Consider the following 22171-nt stretch of genomic DNA (forward strand, 5'->3'; position numbering starts at 1 on the left):
CAGAAAGTATGGAACTTCTCCATCTTCTGCTACCAATTATTTACTCAATTTGATTCCTATATTGACCATTAGGTGATGTCCATATGGACAGTCATCTTTTCGGTTGCTCAAAAAATGTGTTCACAAGAAACAAATTGTTGGCTTCACATAATTCAATAAGTTTTTCTCCTGCTTCATTTCTGTCTCCTAAGCCCCATTTCCCCACAATTCCTAGTTCTTCTCTGTTCCGTACTTTTGCATTCCAGTCCCCCATGATTTTCATCACATCTTGTTTTGATGTGTGATCAATTTCTTCCTGTACTTCTGTGTAAAATCTCTCCAATTCCTCTTCTTCTGTATTTGCTGTTGGAGCATAGACTTAGATGATGATTATGTTAATAGGTTTCCCATTTAATCTCATTGATATCACTCGCTCAGACCTTGCGTTGTAGCTCCAAATTGCTTTTGCTACATCACTTCTCACTATTAAAGCAACTCCATTTCTTCTTAATTTCTCATTTCCTGCATAAAATATTTTGTAGTTGCCCGGCTGAAAATGTCTCATTCCCGTCCGTTTTAATTCACTCACGCCAAGTATTGTAATGTTGATACGTTCCATTTCCTGCTTGACAATTTCTAATTTTCCCTGGTTCATGCTTCTCAATTCATGCTTCAGCAATTTAAGCTGGTGCAATTCAGTATGCTCCTTACCTATTTTGACCCTGCAGAATCAATTCAAGATTGGCTGCAGCTGCTGGAACAGGGATGGAGAACCTGCGGTCCTCCAGATGTTTATTTATTAAATTATTTACAAGCTGCATTTTCATAAAAGTACATCAAGACACATACACAAACATTATAAAGGTAAAAACCAATTAAAATATCATTAAAAACAACAATAAAAGCAATAACAAATACTGCATTGGTTGGAATGGAAAAAAATTCATGTTAAAAGACCTGTCTGAAAAGTTTGGTTTTCAGGAACTGCTTGAAAGAAAGAAGGGATGGTTCCTGCTGAGTCTGTATTGGTAGGGTCTTCCACAGGGCAGGGCCTGCTACAGTCAAGTCTCAGTCCCTGGTGGAGGCAAAGTGAACTTCAGGGGTGTGGGGAACCACCAAAAGTGCGTCATCAGAAGATCTCAGTAATCGAGATGGAATTTAGGGAGGCAGGCGGCCCTTAAGGTACTTTGAGCCCAAGTTGTTTAGGGCTTTGTGACTTAACACAAGTACATTGAACTTGGCCTGGTAGTAAATTGGCAACCAGTGCAGCTTTTTCAGCAGCGGGGGATAACATGTTGCCAGTAATCTACTCCTGTAAGCAGTCTGGCTGCTGCAGTCTGCACTAGTTGCAGCTTCCAGACCAGATACAAGGGCAACCTCATATAAAGCGTGTTATAGTAGTAGAATCTTGAGGTTACCAATGCATGGACCATTATTGTCAAGGAACAGATGCAGTTGGAGTACCAGCTGAAAGCACTCCTGGCCACAGAGCACACTTGAGTCCTATCCAGGCCTGTTGACGGTGGGTGGCAAGGTTGGGCACTGGCTGAGGGTTTCTGCAGCTGAGAGGGGCCCCTGCTGCTGGGGCTGGGCAGGTGTAGCTTCTGTTCTGTGTTCTGCGCAAGCATTGGGTCATGGAGTGTGTGCCCCATGCCCTGATATTGGTGCAGATCATGGTGCAGGAGCTACCCTTCGAGGCAACACCCCCCACTGCTGGCTCGGGGCTGGCCATGCCACCTCCCGCATCACCACATCAGCACGCTGTGCTTGCATGCTTGCCATCACCCAAGCTGGTGGTGGGAGCACCAACACAGGGGTGCTGCCATCTTGGGTGAGGGTAGGCATGCACATGCTAGTGTGCTAACACAACCAGGCCTATTTAAGGGCTGCCTTTGAGACGCCTTCGAGGGCCTACTGCAGCCTGGTGCCAGCCCTGCTCTTATCAGCCCTAGCCAATTTGGCCAATGGCCAGGGATGATGGGAATTCTAACGGCATCTTGAGAACCACAGGTTCCTTACCCTTGTGCTAGAGAAACACTCCAGGAAGTGAAGCAGTACATCATGGGACTCTGCTGCTATGACTGGTTTTTGTCTGTGACAGCTTAGTGCTTCCCATTTATTTCCATCTCATGCTTCACATTTACTTCCCAAATAAAACAGATTATTGTAAAGTTGCCATGAGTCTTAAATCCTGCCTCCTTAGTCATTCCTGTCCTTTCCTCAATCCTTTGCAGGAGAAGGAATATTCCATCAAGTCTGAAAAAGTCTTGGAGCTCCTGGCTGACAAGGATACTCTGACCACATTTGCACAGTATGACATGTCATCAACCTGGAGATGGGGGAACCTTTTTCAGCCCAGGGGCTGCATTCTCTTCTAGACAATCTCCTGAGGGCCACGTGACAGTCGTGGGCAGAGCAACAAATAGAAATGTTGCCTTTGTACAGTGGGCAAGTTTCTACATGCACTCATATACCCATCTCTATCCTCCTGCCAGACAAGCAAGAGTGTCATCAGAGTTCAAGGACACATTCTAGCCTGGGTGAGAAGCCAGGCCAGTAAGGAGTGTGGAATGAAGAGAGAGGGGGCGGGTGGCCTAAAGAAACTTCCAAGGACCAAACAGAGAGGTCTGGAGGGCTATATTTAGCATCTGGATCTGAGGTTCCTCACCCCTGCCATAAACCGTGGCTTATAGTGAACAAGCAATGTGCTGGTGCATGCTGCTGAATTGCTCATGTTTCATTCTGTACTTAAGTGGAGAGCAACAAACCATGAGTCCTTGGCTAGAATGGAAGGATCTGTCAGTTTCAGTTCGCGGTTTCTCATTTTTCCAGTCTTAAGTTCAGTTTCCCACATTTCTGCAGCAGTTCGCATTTGTTAAAAAAATCCTCATGAACCTTCTTCAGCAGTGCAAATTTCTCCTAACAAATACATTTTTATGCAGTTTTGACTAATATGCACATTTTGCAAGCAATTTCTCCTAATGTAATTCATTTTGTATGCTATTTTCACTAATATTCATTGCTGTGCACACTTCCCCTAACATTCACATTTTTGTAAACATTGGTTGGAGAACCGCATTGCAAAATTTAGATAAGTGCAAACTGTTAAACATGGCTGTATTTGGTTCTCATATTGTTTTGGAAAGTGTGAATTTGATAGACTTGCCTTTAAATGTAAACTTAATCCAATTACTCCTCCATCCCTAGTCTTGGCTTAACATGACATGTGAACTGAAGTTCATTATTTGTTTCTCTCCAAATAAACCACAATGGTAAGCCAAGATTTGTGTTGGAAGCAGAGGTGTAGTCGTCCAGGATCTTGGGGGGTCATAGACCTTATTTTTTTGAGAGCAGGGTCCCAGCAAGGCCCCTTTGTCTCCACCATCCTATGAGCCAATAAGCAGGAAAAGGGAGTGTGTTGGTCACTGAGAAGAGTCTTCTAACATGCTTCCTTGTCCTTTTCTGCTGATTAGAGCCAATCAGAGTGAAAGGAGGTGAGTCAGCCACTGAGAAGACTCTTCTCAGCATACTCCCTTTTGATGCTCATAGAAGGTTGTATAGCTATGAGAGGGCATGGCTGTGGCTATCATAAACTTCTGAATTTGCCGCTACACTACTGGTTGGAAAATCTCCTTTGCAGAATAATAATATATTTTATGTTCTCTCTGTGGTGCAGAGTGGTAAGCAGCGGTAACACAGCCGAAGCTCTGCTCATGGCTGGAGTTCGATTCCAATGGAAGGAGGAAGTCAAATCTTTGGTAAAAGGGGTCGAGGTCCACTCAGCCTTCCATCCATCCGTGGTCAGTAAAATGAATACCCAGCATACGCTGCGGGGTAAAGAAAGGCCGGGGAAGGAACTGGCAATCCCACCCCATATATACGGTCTGCCTAGTAAACGTTGAAAGACGTCACCCTAAGAGTCGGAAACGACTGGCACTACAAGTGCGGGGACACCTTTACCTTTTTAAATATATGCTCTTGAATATTTTCAGCACACCTACTTCGTGTATACCTTAGAATTCCTTCAGATATGATGAATTTCCTACATGGATACCATGTCTGTGTAGGAAAAATGCAAACCTTGTGTTTGAAATCTTCTGTAAGAAACTTGGACAGAGTAATCTTCAAATGTTTTATTTAATTTATCTCCAAGAAAGGAAAGGGAGGTGTTGCATATGCTGGTGTTGCATATGCTGATGTATAACTCACCCTGAAAGAGGTTTTCCACCAAAAAAAGCCATTTCAGGAAGGGGGCAATATGAAGCAAAGAAGCTGTGGGAGGAGGGAATCCTCAACCCTTTCCCTGCTTTCCACTCCAGACAGCATCATCCAATCTGCTTCTTCCTCACAGGGTTCCAAATGTGAGTCTGCCCTCACAGGCATGCATCTGGGACCCCATGGAGGGAGAAGTTGCTTTGAAGGGGAAGCTGCAGCAGCAACAACAAAAACAGCAGGTAGGAACAGAGTAAGTAATCCTGCACTGCTCTCAATCATCCTCGCCCTCCCCCAAGTGATTTTTTCAATTTAAAAAAAAGAATATTGGGTAGGGTTGGGGAAGAAATTCGATTCAGGCAAACTTGTCTAATTCACACTCTCTGAAAGAGTACATGAATTGCAATTGCAACACAGCCATCCATCAAAATTCATGCTCCTCCAAATTTTGCAGTGCAGTTCTCTAGCCAAGTAATGTGTACAAAATGCATATACTATGGGAAAATGTCATAAAAATGCATATATTTGTGAAAATAATATATATACATGCATTATAAGGGTACATATATACATTAGGGAAAATATGCTTTGCAAAAATGTGTATATTAGACAAAGTTGCATTAAAATGTGTATGTTAAGAGATATTTGCATTAAAATGCTGATGAATTTTCATGAGGACTTTTAAAAAAAAGTTTACAAGCTAATTTAGAAACGTGGAGTACTGAAGACTGGAAAAATGAGAAACTGAGAGAAAGAGAAATTGGCTAATTCACCCATCCCTACCATGGAGCTGGAGTTACACATGTTTGTAGCCATCTGGGTTTGGGTTTGGTGCAGTGTCTTGTTCTGCTTTAGGTTCTCCGTGTTAGCTCCACCAACAAAAGGAACTACTTGCATAGAAAAACACTGTGAAGATGACACTGGCTCGTGCTAAGCTGTGGAAAGTAGGGAATCACTTGCAGTGCCTGCTGAGATGTATCCAAGTGATAGATTTATTCCAAACTCTTCATTGAGCAGTAGGGCTGGACATTTGGGCCAAAGGCCAGAGCACCACAGTCCAGAGTGCACCCAAATGACCACCAGGGGAGTGATGATGGGGCAGCAGCAAATAGCCCTGGTGTCAGCCCCTGGTCTGGCCTGGGCATACTGGAGCTAACAGGGCTGGCACCAGGCATGACTGGGCCCTTGGGCACCAGCCTGCCCCAGGACTGCGGCGCCCACCTGTGCATCCCATCTGCTTCTCAAATCATCTCTTGAGAATGACGTGTGTATAGCGCGCATGCCTCCTGTCAACCAAGATGGTAGTGGAGGCGTCGGCTTATTAGGGAAGCCCCCGCCACCATCTTGGTTGATGGCAGGCATGTGCACACCGCATGCATGGCATTCACAGGTATGGGAGAGGTAAGTGGGACAGGCATGTGGATTTATTGAAGCCTGCACTGTTTGTACTGGGGAGCTCCCTCTCCATGATCTGTGGCAGTGCTACCCTCCCACCCTAAGAAGAGGCCCTTTAGGGACCCCTCTGGGCCACAGGGGCCCTTAGCCAGGGCTTGACCCGGCCACCATCTGGCACTGGCGCTGGGGGCTAATGCTGGCCACCACAGCATTTTTCCTTTCAAAATATTTTATAGTTAGGGACCAGCCTGCCTACCAGCCAGGAATGTACATGGTTACAGATGCTAATTTTCTTATTTTTAGTATATATCCTTTTGTAGAACTTAAATAGTACTTATTCCCAAGTAAATGTATTTAGCATCAGGGCAGCAGAAGCAAACTGTTGCTTTTTCCTGTAGTCATGCTAGGTCTATGATTTAAGTGAGTTTCTAAAATGGAAATTGCACATGCTCAACAATATATTTTTATTATTAGGGTTGACAAATTGTTTTTTTGTTTGTTTTGTTTTGCTGTAATATATCAGAAATGGAGAAGCAGTTGGAAAGCACAGAACAGGGGAGAGGGTGAGCAAGTTGCTTGTGCGCTTCACAAGTGATGTAATACCCATGATGAACTGAAGGGGGTCTGCAATCCAATACACACTTACCTGAGAGTAAGTCCCATTGAACCCAATGGAGATTACTTCTGAGTAGGCATGTATTGGATTGCAGTCTAAAACTGTTAAATCCAGGTTCTAAATTTACGTAGCTGCACCGCTGTCATAAAGTGCTCTCATAACTTGTGCAAAGTCTTTTGTCTGCCAATGAGAATTAGCACCATTTTGTATTTTTGGGATAAATGTGCACTACGCATTGGATACTGAAGGCAGTCAAATAAGTAAATACACAGCAATAGCAGTAAATACACTGTTTCCCCCTCTCTCCTCCCCCTACATGCTTCCTGAATATGTTCTAGAAGCTCCCCCAACCCTCCGGAGTATATTTGGGGAGAATGTGGGGGAAGGAGAGGAAGAGAAGACTTGTTACACAAGCAGAAATCCTTGTGCTGACAGGACGCTTACTTAATGCTGCATTGGCTGCTACACTGTCTATTGCAAAAGGCAAGAAAACCAACAGGTCCTTCCTGACTGATGATCCCTGACACAGAGAAACACAGTCATACGCAATCAGACCGAAACAGATTTGCCCAAATGAAACTATTCTAGAAAAATACTTTAAAGGAAACGTTTTGATGATATGTGAACCAAGTTTACATTTGTCAAGGGTGGGGTCAAGGTCTTAACCTTAGGCAGGGTTCACCAGACCTCAGTCCATAATTTAATTTCACTACCAGAGCTCGTATCTCCTCTATTGCTTGTTTCTTTCTCTACATTCTCAGCCTACAAGAAAGGCCCTGCAGAGTCTACCATATCTTCTGCAAAGCGATTTCTCTTCCCCATTGAATAACCATAGCTAGTTTCTCACGCCTAGGATGAAGCATACCATTTAGACCAGTCTGAGACACAAAATACTGTTAAACACAGAACTCTTCCCAAAGGCGTACTATACTATATTATCTTTTCTTATCACATGCAAAAAAAGATTGCCCGTCTTTAGGTCCTAGAGTCTACCTTAAGGCAGAAATAACCCCAGATTTTTTTTTTAGTTCTATTAACAGTCATTAGTAGTCATATATGTTGCTTTTCCCAAGTGTTTTATATATTATGTGTTGGCTACTAACTACACAGGATAGGGAAATAAATGGCTATTGCCAATCCATATGCCCCTGTCCTGCATCTTCCTAGTAACATTTGGTAAAAGACACATGTGATAGGGCATTGGTGCAGCTAGCATTTCCTTGCCACAGCTTCAACTCACTGGTTGTAGAGGGGGAGCATTACCAAAAAAAAGAAAGACTTGTGCCACCTAAAAAGAGGAGAAAATATGCCACCAATTTGCATATTGCAACAATTTAAATAGAAATACATTGCATCTCCCTATAGTGAAGGAGATACCAGGTGACTTTTGTGCCTGCTCAGCAGCACTTAGCCAGCAAACTGTTGATGGGCAAATTCAAGGCTCCTGCTCTCCCTTTTTCTGGTTTCTTGTCTTCAAACCCAACTTGGACAACCCTCAAATAGAGGACATCTTCAAATGCTCTGTAGAATAAGAGGGAGAGGAAACCCTTAACAGCACTGTTGTCACATCAGGCATTTCTTTTACCAAACATTAATGGGGAAACTGGAGGGGAGGGGGGTTTGCAACAGCCATGCATCCCCTGTAATGTGGTATATCTTGGATAATTGAGGTTTACCTTTCTTATGATTATACTTTCAAATTCTTTTAACTCTCTTAGTATTTCCTTTTCCCTTATGAACCTCAAGATTGTATATCTCACTTGGAGATATTCATACCGTTGAATCCTTTCAGAACTTCTTACGTTTCTAACAGCTGAAAACTGAACCATGCTTCTACTTTTTATCAAGTCCCTATATCTAAATAGATCATTTGCCTTCCTAATATTAAATCGAGAGTCTTGTTTCATCTAATTCCAATGGCATGGGAGAGACAGCTGGATTTATCAAAGATTTATACTGGTCCCATATTTTGTAACTAGTTAGATATTAGAAAACTATTTTTTACTTCTGTTTGGTTTTTTCTGCCCCCCACAAAATTTTATGGAGTGGCTTCTTCAGCATTTTTTAATATGGATTTTTTTTCAGATTAGAGTTGTTCTATCCAATCAACTAAAGAATTAATATACCACTATATACCACTATATAGTATAATTTTATATTTGGCATTGACAATCTCCTTTTTATCTTGTAATACTTTGATTTTCATTCTTGTCTTTTTATTTTTAATGTAAATTTCAGTATAAGATCTTGCCATTTTTTAAGCTATTTTAATTGGGAGGGTTTGAAAGAGAAAGTTTAATTGTAGGTATTCTTCCAGAAAAACAAGATAATTAATTTCCCCATTGCTTTTAAAGATCTGCACATTCTTTACATATTAATACATAATTATTTGGATAAAATTCTTTTCGTATGTTATTCTAATACCCAGATATCTTACAGGTTTTTGTTTTCAATTCTATCTAATTCTATCTCTTATTTCTTTTTTCATACTTTTTGGAGTATTCACACCCATTATTTATGTTTTATCCTTGTTTATTTTATAGCTTGCCAGTAATCCATAATCTTTTATCAGTGACTGAACCTGTTCTGACAACATCTGCGTATAGTTTAATATGCATATGAAGCAGTCCTGTTTTGGAGGAGGGATTCATTCTTGAAAAAGTAAAACATTGTTTTAATCATCATCATAATAATATGGGATGCCTGGGTTCAAATTCCTACTTGGTAATGAACTCACTAGGTGACTTTGTGCAAATTCCTTTCTCTCATCTTAACACCATGTATATTATCTTTATCTTAGTTTCTTGGGGGGGAAGGGAAGGATACAAATTTATTTATTTATTAAATTTATATCCCGCTCTTCCTAACAGAAGGCCCCCAGGGCAGCTAACAAAAACACACAAAAAATCTTTTAAAAAAATGTAATTCCCAAAATAGTTTTTGGGGGGCTGTTGCTGTAATGATGATGGGAGTGCTTTCCTCTAGACTTCTCTCTAACTGCTATCTTCAGCAATTGAAGCTAAAGCGGTGGAGGGAGAACACTTCCCAGAAGTGGCGCTGGAGGGGAGAGAGACTTGTCTGATCAATTTGAAAGAATTGGTATTACAAAGCCAAAGGTTGTAAACTCTGGATATTTACCTACACTTTCTGGATTTTTTTTTTTTTGGCAAACAGCAAACAATGGAAGTATTTAAGTTTCACAGTGTGCTTTAAAAAGACTCACTGTATTCCAGCCAATTGGTTTCCCAGTCGAGCTTCAAAATACTTCAAAAGCAATAAAATAAAATAAGATAAACCAGATTCCTTAGAAGAGAGGCAAATCCAGGACTGTATTCACTGCAAAGAAGATCTTATTTTGTGTTACGCTGCAAGCACTCACACTTAGCTTGTGTTGCCTTTCAAGTTCTGCCAATGAGATCCAATCTGATTCTCAACAAATATTCAAAATGGGATATTAAAGATTCTCCTCAGACACTAGATGCTGGTGGAGAGACTACCAAGTTGTTGCTGGTGTCAAAAGAGAATGCTTTAGGATCTTCAGGTTTATTACATATTCCTTTTGCCAACACACCAAGGAAGACTCGTGACACATATATGGTTGAAATGTTATATTTATTAAAATATAACACGTAAACAAATCAAATTCCAATTCGCCAATTAATAAATATCAAATCCTTCGGGCAGGTGAGGCTCCACCTATCTATGAGGGTCTAGACCCTCCAGACCAGGAGGCAAGTCAGTCACATTGAACTGCAACTCCCCAGACAAGGATGTGGGAAAACTTCTCCCTCCTTGCAATTGGAGTCAGGTATGTGGTTCCAACCTCCGCACCCTGGCCCCACCGTACAGGCGTTCACCATGATGCGCAAGCCGGTCCCATGTGGACACCCCCCAAATCCACACCAGACCTTACGCCTTGATGTTTCACCAGGGGGTGCCCTTTACCAAAATGCCTCATCCACCTCAATTTTAACCCCAATTACCTCACCTGCCCGAATTCAACGCCACAAGAGGGGATCAGCTCAAGCTTGGTCCCCTCAACCCAAAGAAAACAAAGCCCCCAAACCCAACCTAAAATCCTCCAATAACAAATCACACCCAGCATCCGAGAGATGAACACCATCATCCCGAAACAATTGAAGAGCGTGAAAACAGATCCCATCATGTGGGATATAGGCCCCACCCGATGACAAGACCAAATTCCTAACCTTCCCATTCACCCACTTCCTGGCCCTATCGATCCTGTTAGGATGCACAGCACCCCTCCAGCCCCGTCTCACCAGCATGACGGACCACACTAAAACAAGGTCCGGATATAACTGGATGAGTGTATTAAAATCCCGTGTGATCTTACGCAGCAAATCCATACCTGGCTGCTGCACCAAATCATTCTCCCCTAAGTGAACCACCAACACATGTGGCCGGCTAGGCGAAGCCATCAGCCGACCCACCACAGGCATGAGCGCATCCAATAGCATGCCTCTCCGAGCCTCCCAGCTAACCATAGCGCTGACGGAAAGCTGCAGCTGTGTCCCGGCAACAGTAGAGAAGGCTCTCCGATGGGCCCAAAACAAAATCGAGTGGCCACACAGGACGACCCTTGCAGGCACCGGAAGGCTCCTCGTACCTAAGAAGAAAGAACAACATTACAATCAATATCTGATGTAGGACTTGAAAGCGGAAGAATGCCACCTTCCAATCGCCTGGATATCCTCCATGCTCATGCCCACAAGGGCGGCGGCCGTAGCCGCCCCAATCCGAAATGAGTGCAGCCCATAGACTCCAGCATCACGACCACTGGCCAACAAGGCCCGCCGAACAACGGCCCAAAATTGAAATTGAGTCAGGGCAGAACCATCCGCATGTACAAAGAGATAACGCTGGCCCGCTGGCCTCAAAGACATAAATAATCGCACTGCAGCCACAGGGCATAATTCAGGAACCTGGCAAACTTTCAATGAAACAATACTGCCACGGCCCTTTTGATCAGTCTTAGAGACTCGAAGGGAAAGCCTAACTATATCTGCACCTAGCGTGCAATCGCCAAAGCAAAAGGCTCGATAGGACACATCGCGCTTTGAGGAAGCCAGCACTTCGCTAGGGCGAAAAGCACCATAGAACATCGTCAGTGTTACTGCAGCGAACAGGTGCGACTCGTACTGAGATGAGCACAGAGACCTAAATAAAGGCAGGATCTGAAGGAGAACATTGGGCGTGATTGGCCTCCATCGGTCAGTGGGCCTGTGAGCGGAACGCGACCAACCCTGAAGGACCTTCCTGACCCTAAAATCTACAGAATGATCCTGCATTCCTCTTGCCTTGGAAATAAAGGCCAGTGCAGAGAGGTGTCAGGCGATGGTGGAAACAGAATTATTTAGCCCTTTTAAATATAACATAAACTGCAGCAAATGCGATACAGGAATAGGCCACTCAGCAGGTAAAGCACCATTGGCATGAAAAGCCTGGAATGTCACAAGAGCCCGCTGATACGCTCTCTGAGTGCTTGGAGCTAGCGCAGCAGCTATGGCGGCCCCAACATCTAACTCCCAAGGCTCCACAGGAAGAACGGGACCGGGATCGAATCCTGAGCCGCTCCTGGTGCCAGTTCCTGAAATAATATGTTAAAGCGCAAACATTGTAACACAAAGGCCCTCACCAGGCGCATCACCTGAGGCAATTTGGAAGTCTGGGTATTGACACACTGTAGACTGATTATCGCACCAGAAACGTACAGTGCAATTTTGGAATGCTAGAGGCCAAATGTAAACCGCAAGCCATTATAATCATTCAAAAAGGTAAGGGCATTGCCCTATCTACATAGTATTGGCCTTGAAATTGAAAACCTAATAAATCCACATCATCAGGATGAACTGGGAGCAACTGAAATGCAGACTTAATGTCGCACTTCGCCAACAGAGCGCTCTTTCCAGCCCTCCTTACTTCCTTAACTGCCTCATCAAAGGAAGTATAACGAACGGACGTATGTAATGATGAGATTCCATCATTAACAGAGGCACCTCTAGGGAAAGACAAATTATGAATAAGGCGATATTCGCCTGGCTGTTTCTTGGGAACAATACCGATAGGAGAAATCCTCAAATTGGATAATGGATGATAATTAAAAGGGGCCAGAAATCCTATCAGCTGCTATTTCTTTCTTTCTTTCTTTCTTTCTTTCTTTCTTTCTTTCTTTCTTTCTTTCTTTCTTTCTTTCTTTCTTTCTTTCTTTCTTTCTTTCTTTCTTTCTTTCTTTTATTAAGGACCACAGAAGCCAAAGCCAAAACTGACTGCTGGTTGGCAGTGGAAGTGGGAACCCTCGGTCCTTTGAAAGGAATACGAAAACCTCCCGAAAAACCATACAACCGGCATCTAGCTGCAACTCTGTTGGGGTAACTATTCAATAATCTGGCTAGGGGAAGCAACCTAATAGGGCTATTGGCCTTGCGACGTACTGCCGCTATTGCCTGATCCATGTTTAGGTTGTTGTTGTTCCCCTGATCCACGTCGAGCTGGATGGGCTCGCTGACAATTGGAACTGGGGTGATTGCCACCGCAGATTTCACATGCGTGTCCAAACCGACACTGGCGCCTGTAACAACGTCCAGAACTGTTGAAAGACCAGCAGACTTGAGGGGGTTGAACCCGGTGCCAGCCCTGAGTGGAACCGGAGGCTGACGTCTGAGAACTCACCAAAAGATGCCCACTATCAGCTCTATCTCCCAATGAAGGTCTGGCTGAAGTCATAGAATGCAGCCAAAGACCAGGATGTTCTATGTCCCAGCGAAGCGTGGGATACAAAGCCGCCCTTTGCCAAAAATTTGCATCGTACCGCACCAAGCGGTCCCAGAGAATTCTCTAAAGGCTCTATGAATGATGTCCTGATATTTAATCAGAGACATGGCCCTGTATGGATAAACCTGAGTCATCACACCCATATATACGGTAAACGCATTGAGCCAATTAGGCCATATGCGATCCACCTTCTTTTTTAATGCTACTTCTCGCTCAGTTGCATCTAAGCCTTCCTTGTGTTTCGTCTCAGCTTCACGAAAAAGGAGTGTGAATATATCAATATATTCACCCCGCCAAATCTTTTCCTTAGTTGCGTACAGCAGGTGATCGCCCAAAGGCAGTGAAGTATCACTCAGAGGATAAACACCGGAGGGGAGAGGCAGCGGAGAAGCCAAGGCACCCACTGAAGCCACAGGCGGTTGCCAGTGGGTTACCGTGGCAGCTGGCCAAGGAAGCACAGGTTGCTGAGGAACTAAAACACCACCCATATAAACTAGAGATTGCTGTACACTACCACACGCTGTAGTAGCTGCAGGATACCGTTGTAACTGCTGAACCTGCGCCCCAGTAGAATGCAAAGGTACGCCCCACTCACCCGTAACAGCAGCTGGCGAAGCAACCACAGCCGGTGTAGCAACCGCCGGAGTAACAGAAGGAGGAACTTGTATATCTGGTTGGACCTGCTGAAGTTGATCCTGAGGAATACCAGCACCAGCACAGACCGGAATGCGAGAAGAGATGAGTGCTGAAGGAACCCCAGATGTGCCAGCACACACCGAAAGGACGTTGCAGTCAACTCTGGGTGCTGCTGCCTCAAGGGTACCAATTCTGGCAACCAAATCAGAAATAAGGCCAGATTTAGTCGCTTTTGCAGCCAAACGGGCAGACTTCTTACCTGAAGGGGTGGTACTAGGCCCAGCCCCTAGTTCAGAAGGACGCCTGCTTCTCTCTCAAGGGCCTCCACCCTTGCGACCAGAGCATGAATTGTCCCCATGTCGTCGTCATCATCTGAAGAAAGGCACTCTTGCCGTGAAGGGGGGGCGCTTAGCCGCCTGCTTAACCACATGCACCCCTCTCTTTTGTTGCACCTTCTTTGGAGGCATGTTGATTTCCTAAGAAGCTTGCGATAGGTACAACAATAACAATGTACGGTGCAAGCAACTTCACAATGAAATTCCACCAATACCAATTTTACTTACTAACTAAAATGGGAGCAAAACAATTGCACAGACAAAAATGTCAATGAATTAAATCGCGATGAAGGGAAAAAAAATAATTTTTAATTTTTATTATTTTTATTTTTATTATTATTATTATTATTATTTAAAGGGAGGGCAAAATATATTGCCAATCAATTCTCAAAAACTTTATAATACTGTAAATATTTTATCTAAATTAATTCCTTTAATTTATAAAACAACTTATTTAATTATAATTAATTGTCCATAGAGCTCAATTAATAATAGTAAATTTAAATATGTATTGATAATTACCCCAAAGCCCAATACTTAATATCCAACAATTACAATATAGAATAAAACAATATAAAGAATAAGACAATATAAAGTTAACTAGGAAACAACAGAGAAACAGGGGAACAACTCAGGAGCGGGAAATTCAAATAGAGAAACAAACGGCTGGAGGCACGCTAAAGAAAAAACCTCCCGCCCGCCTCACAGCTGATCCTGCCACACAGCTGATCCGCGGAAGAAAAGCTGGGGGGGGAGTGCTTTTAACGTGCCCTATTTGCTTCACACCACCACGTTAAACCTCCGATGAAGCGGGGTAAAGGACACTGAAGTGACAGACTCGGCAACAAAACCGGAAGCAGACCCCACGCAGCGACTTATTGGCGGCACGCAATAAGCCGCCCACACGCCGCTCAGCCGGGGCAGCAAATTCAAGCCTCCGCAATCAAGCGCGGCAAGCCAACGAAGCCAAGGCCGCAAAAGAAAGGCTAACCCGGCTCACACCGCACCGCAATGCAGTAAGAACAACGGAATTATTATACTAGGGAACGGACAAATATTATGGGGAGGGGAGGGGAGGGGGTTATTTGAAAGGAAAGGAAGTGATCCCCCACGAGCCACTGGGAAAACCGCCTAATTAATTAAGTAGAATTAGAAATTAAGCAATAAATTCGTCACCAATATGATCACCAACAACTCAGTCACGAGGAGAATCGCGAGGCAGCAAGGTCTATGCCAGTCTCTCAGCCTTTCCCAACGTGCCGCAAGGCAAAAAAGGCACGTGCCTAGGGAGGAGCAGTCTATATATAGCTGCTCAAACCCTTGCCCAATTGGACAAGGTGCACCACCTGACCTATTACAAACCTTTCTCGAAACTTCCCGAGCCTTCCAACTAATAGGGTGTGGCAAACCCGTCCCTTACAAAATAGGCAGGAACGTCATTCCTAAACTAAACTAAAGGACAGAAGTTTAGCCTGGCACTGAATCAGGCTGGCACTTTTGAAGTCAACATATCAGCATCAATTGAGCCTACCTTTAAAACTTATGTTTCAAATTCTGGGATTTCCCAGACACATGCTTCATTTACTCTCCTCCATACAGTGGTGACTGGTGGACTCTGAACTTGGTGGGGCTGCTTGGTAACCAAGGGGGTTGCGCAGGCAGGGCCAAGGGGCATCAGGCATTAATAATATACAAAGACCTGCTGGAGCACACCAAAGAACCATCTAGTTTGGCATTCTGTTCCCTACCAGATGCCTATGTGAAGTCTAATAGCAGGACATGAGAGCCCTCCAGCTCATGTTCTGATCCACTGAGCAATGTTCCCCAGTAAGGAAACAGTCATGCAACACAATCTTATGGACGTTTATTCAGAAGTAAGTCCCACTGTGTTAGATGGAGCTTACCCCAAGTAAGCGTGCATGGAAATCACCTCACAACTGGTCTACAGAAACCCTATTGGTAGGGCCACGCATCAAGAGGATTTGGAAGCTGTCGCTTGTTCAGAATGTGGCTGCTAGATTGTTGTGTGACACATCAAGATGGAATAATGTAACATTAATTCTTCAGGAGATGCACTATATTGGACCTATATGCTACAAGGTCCAATTCAATAATGTTAATATTAGTATGCAAAGACCTGAACAACTTGGGACCCACGTAGCTGAAGAGTGTTTCTGACATCATCTGCCAACTGGAGCCTTTCAAGCTGCAGGGGAGGCCCTTCTCATGACCCTATCATTGGGGGTTGCTTTCTGTGGAGAGCCAGTGTGGCGTAGTGGTTGGACTATGACCTGGGAGACCAGGGTTCAAATCCCCACACAGCCATGAAGCTCAGTGGGTGACCTTGGGCCAGTCACTGCCTCTCAGCCTCAGAGAAAGGCAATGGTAAACCACCCCTGAATAGCACTTACCATGAAAACTGCATTCATAGTGTCGCCATAAGTTGGGATTGTCTTGAAGGCAGTCCATTTCCATTTCTCTCTGGTAGCACCACTGTTGCGAAATTCCCTTCCCCTGGAGGTATGGTCACGCCGCTCAGTAATGATCTTTCAGCATCAACTAAATATGTGACTTTTCATCCAAACCTTTGGGAGATGATAGTTCAGGGCCATGTGCATTTATAATGCCTGCTGTTGTAATGTTTGGAGTAATTTTTATTATACCTTAATAAAGGTATAACGCACGCCGACCCTCACCACCTCCCTCAGGTGGTGGCTCCTCCTGCAGCCATGGAGACTGTGCAGCTATGTCACCAGCAGCTAAGGAAGTTAGATGAAGATAGTTTGACAAAACAACCAGAAGAAGTGTTTGATGAGCTAGAAAAACTTGGAGAAGGGTCCTTTGGCAGTGTTTTCAAAGCATCCATAAAGAAACAGGCCAAGTTGTTGCAATTAAGCAAGTTCCTGTTGAGTCTGACTTGCAGGAGATCATTAAAGAGATATCCATAATGCAGCAATGTGATAGTCCTCATGTAGTCAAATATTATGGCAGCTATTTTAAGAACACACGGGCCTCTGGGTTGTCATGGAATATTGCGGTGCCAGTTCTGTGTCTGATATCATTCGACTGCGAAATAAAACATTGATGGAAGATGAAATTGCTACGATAATACAGTCAACACTTAAAGGACTGGAATACCTCCATTTCATGAGGAAAATACATCGTGACATCAAAGCTGGCAACATACTACTCAATACAGAAGGTCATGCTAAACTTACAGATTTTGGGGTAGCTGGCCAACTTACAGATACCATGGCAAAAAGAAACACAGTGATAGGAACTCCGTTTTGGATGGCACCTGAAGTAATCCAAGAAATCTAGCAGACATCTGGTCTCTGGGCATTATGGCCATTGAAATGGCTGAAGGAAAGCCACTGTATGCTGATATTCGCCCTATGAGGGCAATTTTCATGATTCCAACAAATCCATCTCCAACCTTCCGAAAGCCAGAACTCTGGTCAGATGAATTCACAGACTTTGTAAAACAGTGTCTTGTAAAATGTCCAGAAAAAAGAGCCACTGCCACGCAGCTGCTCCAGCATCCATTTGTTAAAAGTGCCAATGGAGTTTTCATCCTGCGAGTCCTGATTAATGAGGCAATGGATATTAAACTGAAAATTCAGGAAGCTCAACAGCGTGAGTTGTATCATGATGATGAAGAAAATTCAGAAGAAGATGAAACTGATTCTAGGACCATGGTGCGGGCACAGGGACAAGAAACTGGTACAATCAGAGCTGCTTGTGGAATGAGTGGTGGCATCAACACCATGACAGAATACAACGACACTTTAGAGTCTCAGCTGGGAACAATGGTCATAAATGCAGAAGATGAAGAGATGAAGGGACAATGAAGAGTGGGCTTAGTTTGGGGGAAATGGCCTTGCAGTCCACATCAGCAAGCCCGGAGCGAAGAGATATGCTATCAAGGTCGCGTTTCATATTCAGCCATACCAGGGGTGTGACAACACAGTGCACAACAATGTCGAATACATCCTGGGAAAGTGGGTGCTCCATGACCAAGAAGTCCAAATGCCAAGTCAACTTCACCCACTTTGGAAAGTGGCAACAAACTCTTGCTGGAGGGTCAAAAGGATAGGACAGACCCTTGTGAGGCTTGCATAGAACAAAAAGGACTTTTTTTCTTAATGTTATTTGTTATTTAGTTTAATTTTTGTAAATTGTATTGCTTTTACTGATGTATTTTTAGACTTGTGTTTATTTTTCTTTGTAAGCCGCCTTGAGGGCCTTTTGCCAAAAGGCGGGGTGGAAGAAGAAGATGATGATGATGATGAAGAAGAAGATGATGATTAATATACCTTAGTTAAGGTTTTAGCACTTCGATAATTGTGTTTTTTACTGTATTTGAGTATTTTGGTTTAAAAGTCAAATAAATGAAGGGCAGTTTAAAAGTCAAAGAAATAAGCAACAACAATGGTGACAGTTCTATCTTAGTATCTGTTCCCATCTCCCCCCTTCCTCTTTTTCTTCATCCCTTCACGGCCAATAAAATTTGTATCAATCCCTTTAATAGTGGACCGAGGCAGTAAGTGTGAACAGAAAGGGGAGCCAGAACTGAACAAAAAGTGGATTTAAAAAATATTATGCATATAGGCTGCACCAGTAAGATGAAACAATAACTTGTTTTATTGGTTGGTTTCCTTTTATGCAGTTCTCAGTCTGGTATCCATCTTTGAGCCATCCTAAAAATACAGGTCTAAGAGCATGCTTAGGTCCAACTTTTATAAACATGTCTTACAAAAAAAGGGGGAGTTGACACCCCTTCCCCAAAATAGCCCAATGATGACTGAACATGCTCAGTGTCAATGGAATGTCAATAGGAAAAGAATAACCTGGGAGGGGTGGAATCTGGAAAAGGGCATTGCTGGCTGGCAAGCACCCTGAACAGGAGCAGCGTTTCTGAAGAGCATCTTGTTTCAGCTCCTACTTGTCCCTTTAAACTTCTTATAGGTTCATTTTTGAATGTAGCTTTCAATTTCATCTGCTACTAGTATGTGAAAAAACCTCTGAGGACATATTAGAAATTTGGCCCTTCTGATTAGAAGGACACCCTTCCTTTTCCTGTGTTGATAGTTTACTCCAGTGTAGTTAGAAAGATGGTGAATATTCCCTAATATCACTGCTGCTCACCAGTTGCTGTGAGTAGCCAATTTCAATAAAGCCAGAGCTTCTGACTTAGGACTTCTGACACAACACAGCAATTTGTGTATTGGTCAGGAAGCTTGCATCCACTAACGGGTATTATTACACATCTGAGATAAACTCAGGCCAATATATTATATATCTTGTATACAATACATATGAAGCTGCCTTATGCTATCAGACCGTTGGTCCATCTTGCCTAGAATAGTCTGCTCTGATTGGCAGCAGCTCTCCAGAATCTCAGCCAGAAAGGTCTTTTCCAACCAACACCTGTTACCCAAGATCCTTTAAACTAGAAATGCCACCAGGGGATGAACCTTGGACCATTAGCACACAAAGCATTTACAGTTTCTGTGCTTTAATTTGCGTCAAAAAATAAATGTCATTCATTTTTTCATTGGCGATCACTCGTGGCTGAGTAAAATTGTCTTCCAAGATACGGTCTTTAACAGTGGGTCTGTAAGTGACTGTGGAGGCCAATTCTGGATCCACACAGCCTCCCACAGTGAGGACATAGGTTTCCAGATGGAAGATGGTCACGATGAGGATTTGTTTGATGTGCCTTCCGCTTGGCTTGTCCACTTGGTTTGTCCCCTTCGCCCTGTATTTGTGCTTCTTTGAAGTCCACAGCACCTTTGATAATAGCCGACCTCCATTTGGGACATTCATAGGCCAAGACTTCCCAGTTCTCGATGTTCATGTTACATTTTTTTAGATTCGCTTTGAGAACATCTTTAAACCACTTTTGCTGTCCACCGATATTCCGTTTTCCATCCTTCAGTTGGAGTAAAGTAGCTGCTTTGGAAGACTGTGATCAGGCATTCGAACAACATGGCCAGTCCAGCAAAGTTGATGTTGAAGGATCATTGTTTCAACACTGGTAGTCTTTGCTTCTTCCAAAACACTAACATTAGTCCATCTGTCTTCCCAAGTAATTTGCAGAATTTTCCAGAGGCAGTGTTGGTGGAATCTTTCAAGAAGTTGGGAGTGGCATTTATAGATGATCCATGTTTCACAGGCGTACAGTAAGGTCGGTAGTACAATGGCTTTGTAAATAAGCATTTTGGTCTCCCTGCGAATATCCCAATCCTTGAACACTCTACATTTCATTCAGGAGAATGTGGCACTCACATAGCTCAGACAATGTTGAATTTCAGCATCGATGTCAGCTTTTACAGAGAGATGGCTGCCAAGATAGGGGAAGTGATCAACGTTCTCCAAGGTCACACCATTAAGCTGGGTTGATGATGCTACAGAGGGACTAGTTCGTACCTGTTGATGAAGCACTTTGGGTTTTTTAATATTAAGTGAGAGCCCAAGCTTTCCATATGCTTCTGCAAAGACATTTAGGATCGTTTGAAGATCTTTCTCTGAATGTGCAGAGACCACATTATCATCGGCATATTGAAGTTCTACGACAGAGGTTGACATTACCTTACTTTTTGCTTTCAGCCTACTGAGATTACAAAGCTTTCCATCTGTTCGATATATGATTTCCACACCAGTAGGAAGTTTCCCCTCAATGAGGTATAGAAGCATAGCTATGAAGATAGCAAATAAGGTCGGAGCACCCCTGTTTTATGCCTGATCCGATTCTGAATGGATCGCTCTGAGAGCCATTGTTATCCAAAACTGTTGCTGTCATGTTGTCATGAAGGAGTCGCAAAATATTCACTAATTGATCAGGGCATCCAGTTTTCAGAAGAATGGTCCAGAGAGTGGTTTGATTCACAGTATCGAAGGCCTTAGTCAGATCAATAAACGCCATATATAAAGGTCAATTTTGATCCCGGCATTTTTCTTGAAGTTGTCGTGCAGTGAAGATCATGTCCGCTGTCCCCCTGGAAGAGTGGAAACCATTTTGAGATTCTGGGAGGACATCCTCTGAGATTGGTAAGAGGGAGTTTGCGAGGATCCTTGCAAGGCTTTTACCTGCGGTAGCAAGAACAGAGATGCCTCGATAGTTCCCACAATCTGTTCTATCACCCTTCTTAAAAAGGGTGATAATTATGGCATCCCTAAAGTCTTCCGGGATCTCCTCCCTCATCCAGATTTTTTTTGATGAGCTTATGAAGTTGTTGTGTAAATTCAGGCCCACCTTCTTTAAAGGCTTCAGCAGGAATCTCATCAGGTCCACTAGCTTTGTTGTTCTTCATTTGATTGATGGCTTTACTGACTTCATCCAAATTAGGGGATACTGCAAGCTCGTCTCTACTTTGTTGTGGAATTTGCGAGAAGACCTCACCAGCCACAATAGAGTTACGATTAAGGAGGTCGTGGCAATGCTCTTTCCAGCACAGTGCAATAGACTCTTTATCCTTAAGAAGTTTGATACCATCCAATGAACGTAAGGGATTTGTACCATAATTTGTTTTCCATAGATGGCCTTTATGGCATTAAAAAATGCCCCGTGCATCGTGAACATCTGCAAAGTGCTGGATTTCTTGAGCTTTCTTTATCAACCAGGCATTCTTAAGTTCTCTACTTCTTCTGAACAACTGATAAAGGAAGGATATAGTTCTCAATGGTTTGCCTATTTACAATTGTTTGAAAGATATAAAATGGACAAGAAAATGTATGGGTTTGAAATAAGTAAATCTGATTTTGAAATAGGTTTGTGTACAAATGATGAAAATACAATTGCGAAAATGTATAAATTCTTACTGAAAATGGATATGGAAGAAGAACAAGTAAAAGAGTGTATGGTAAAGTGGGCAAAAAATTTTGGTTATAACATACAAATGGATCAATGGGAAAATATGTGGAAAAAAGGCTTGAGATTTACATTATGCTATAATCTCAAAGAAAATTTCTATAAAATGATGTACCGTTGGTACATGACTCCAGAAAAGTTGTCAAAAATGTATAGTAATGTTTCTAATGGTTGTTGGAAATGTAAACAACAAGAAGGATCATTTTATCATATGTGGTGGCTGTGTAAAAAGGCAAAATCATTTTGGGCACAGATAGGTAGGATGATGCAAAAAATTCTAAAGATAAATATTCAGTCAAAACCAGAATTTTTTTTATTGGGTTTTATGGATAA

General features: G+C 43.1%; 1 protein-coding gene and 1 pseudogene across 10 annotated transcripts in view; both read left to right on the forward strand.

The window, feature by feature from the left end:
• The window catches only part of ATOH8 (atonal bHLH transcription factor 8), a 111806-nt gene that overhangs the window by 26804 nt on the left and 62831 nt on the right, over nt 1-22171 (forward strand). The window contains exon 2 of one of the 10 annotated variants that reach the window (XM_061629859.1): nt 2214-2819. The exons of the other annotated variants lie outside the window; for them this stretch is intronic. Within the exon in view, the coding sequence (XP_061485843.1) occupies nt 2214-2357 (144 nt within the window). The 3' untranslated portion in view covers nt 2358-2819. Of the gene's footprint in view, nt 1-2213; nt 2820-22171 lie in introns of those variants that run through there. 10 annotated transcript variants of the gene reach the window in all.
• On the forward strand, nt 16684-17816 carry LOC133386207 (serine/threonine-protein kinase 4-like; annotated as a pseudogene).

This window comes from Rhineura floridana, chromosome 5 (assembly GCF_030035675.1).
Source record: "Rhineura floridana isolate rRhiFlo1 chromosome 5, rRhiFlo1.hap2, whole genome shotgun sequence".
Taxonomy (NCBI): Eukaryota; Metazoa; Chordata; class Lepidosauria; order Squamata; family Rhineuridae; genus Rhineura; species Rhineura floridana.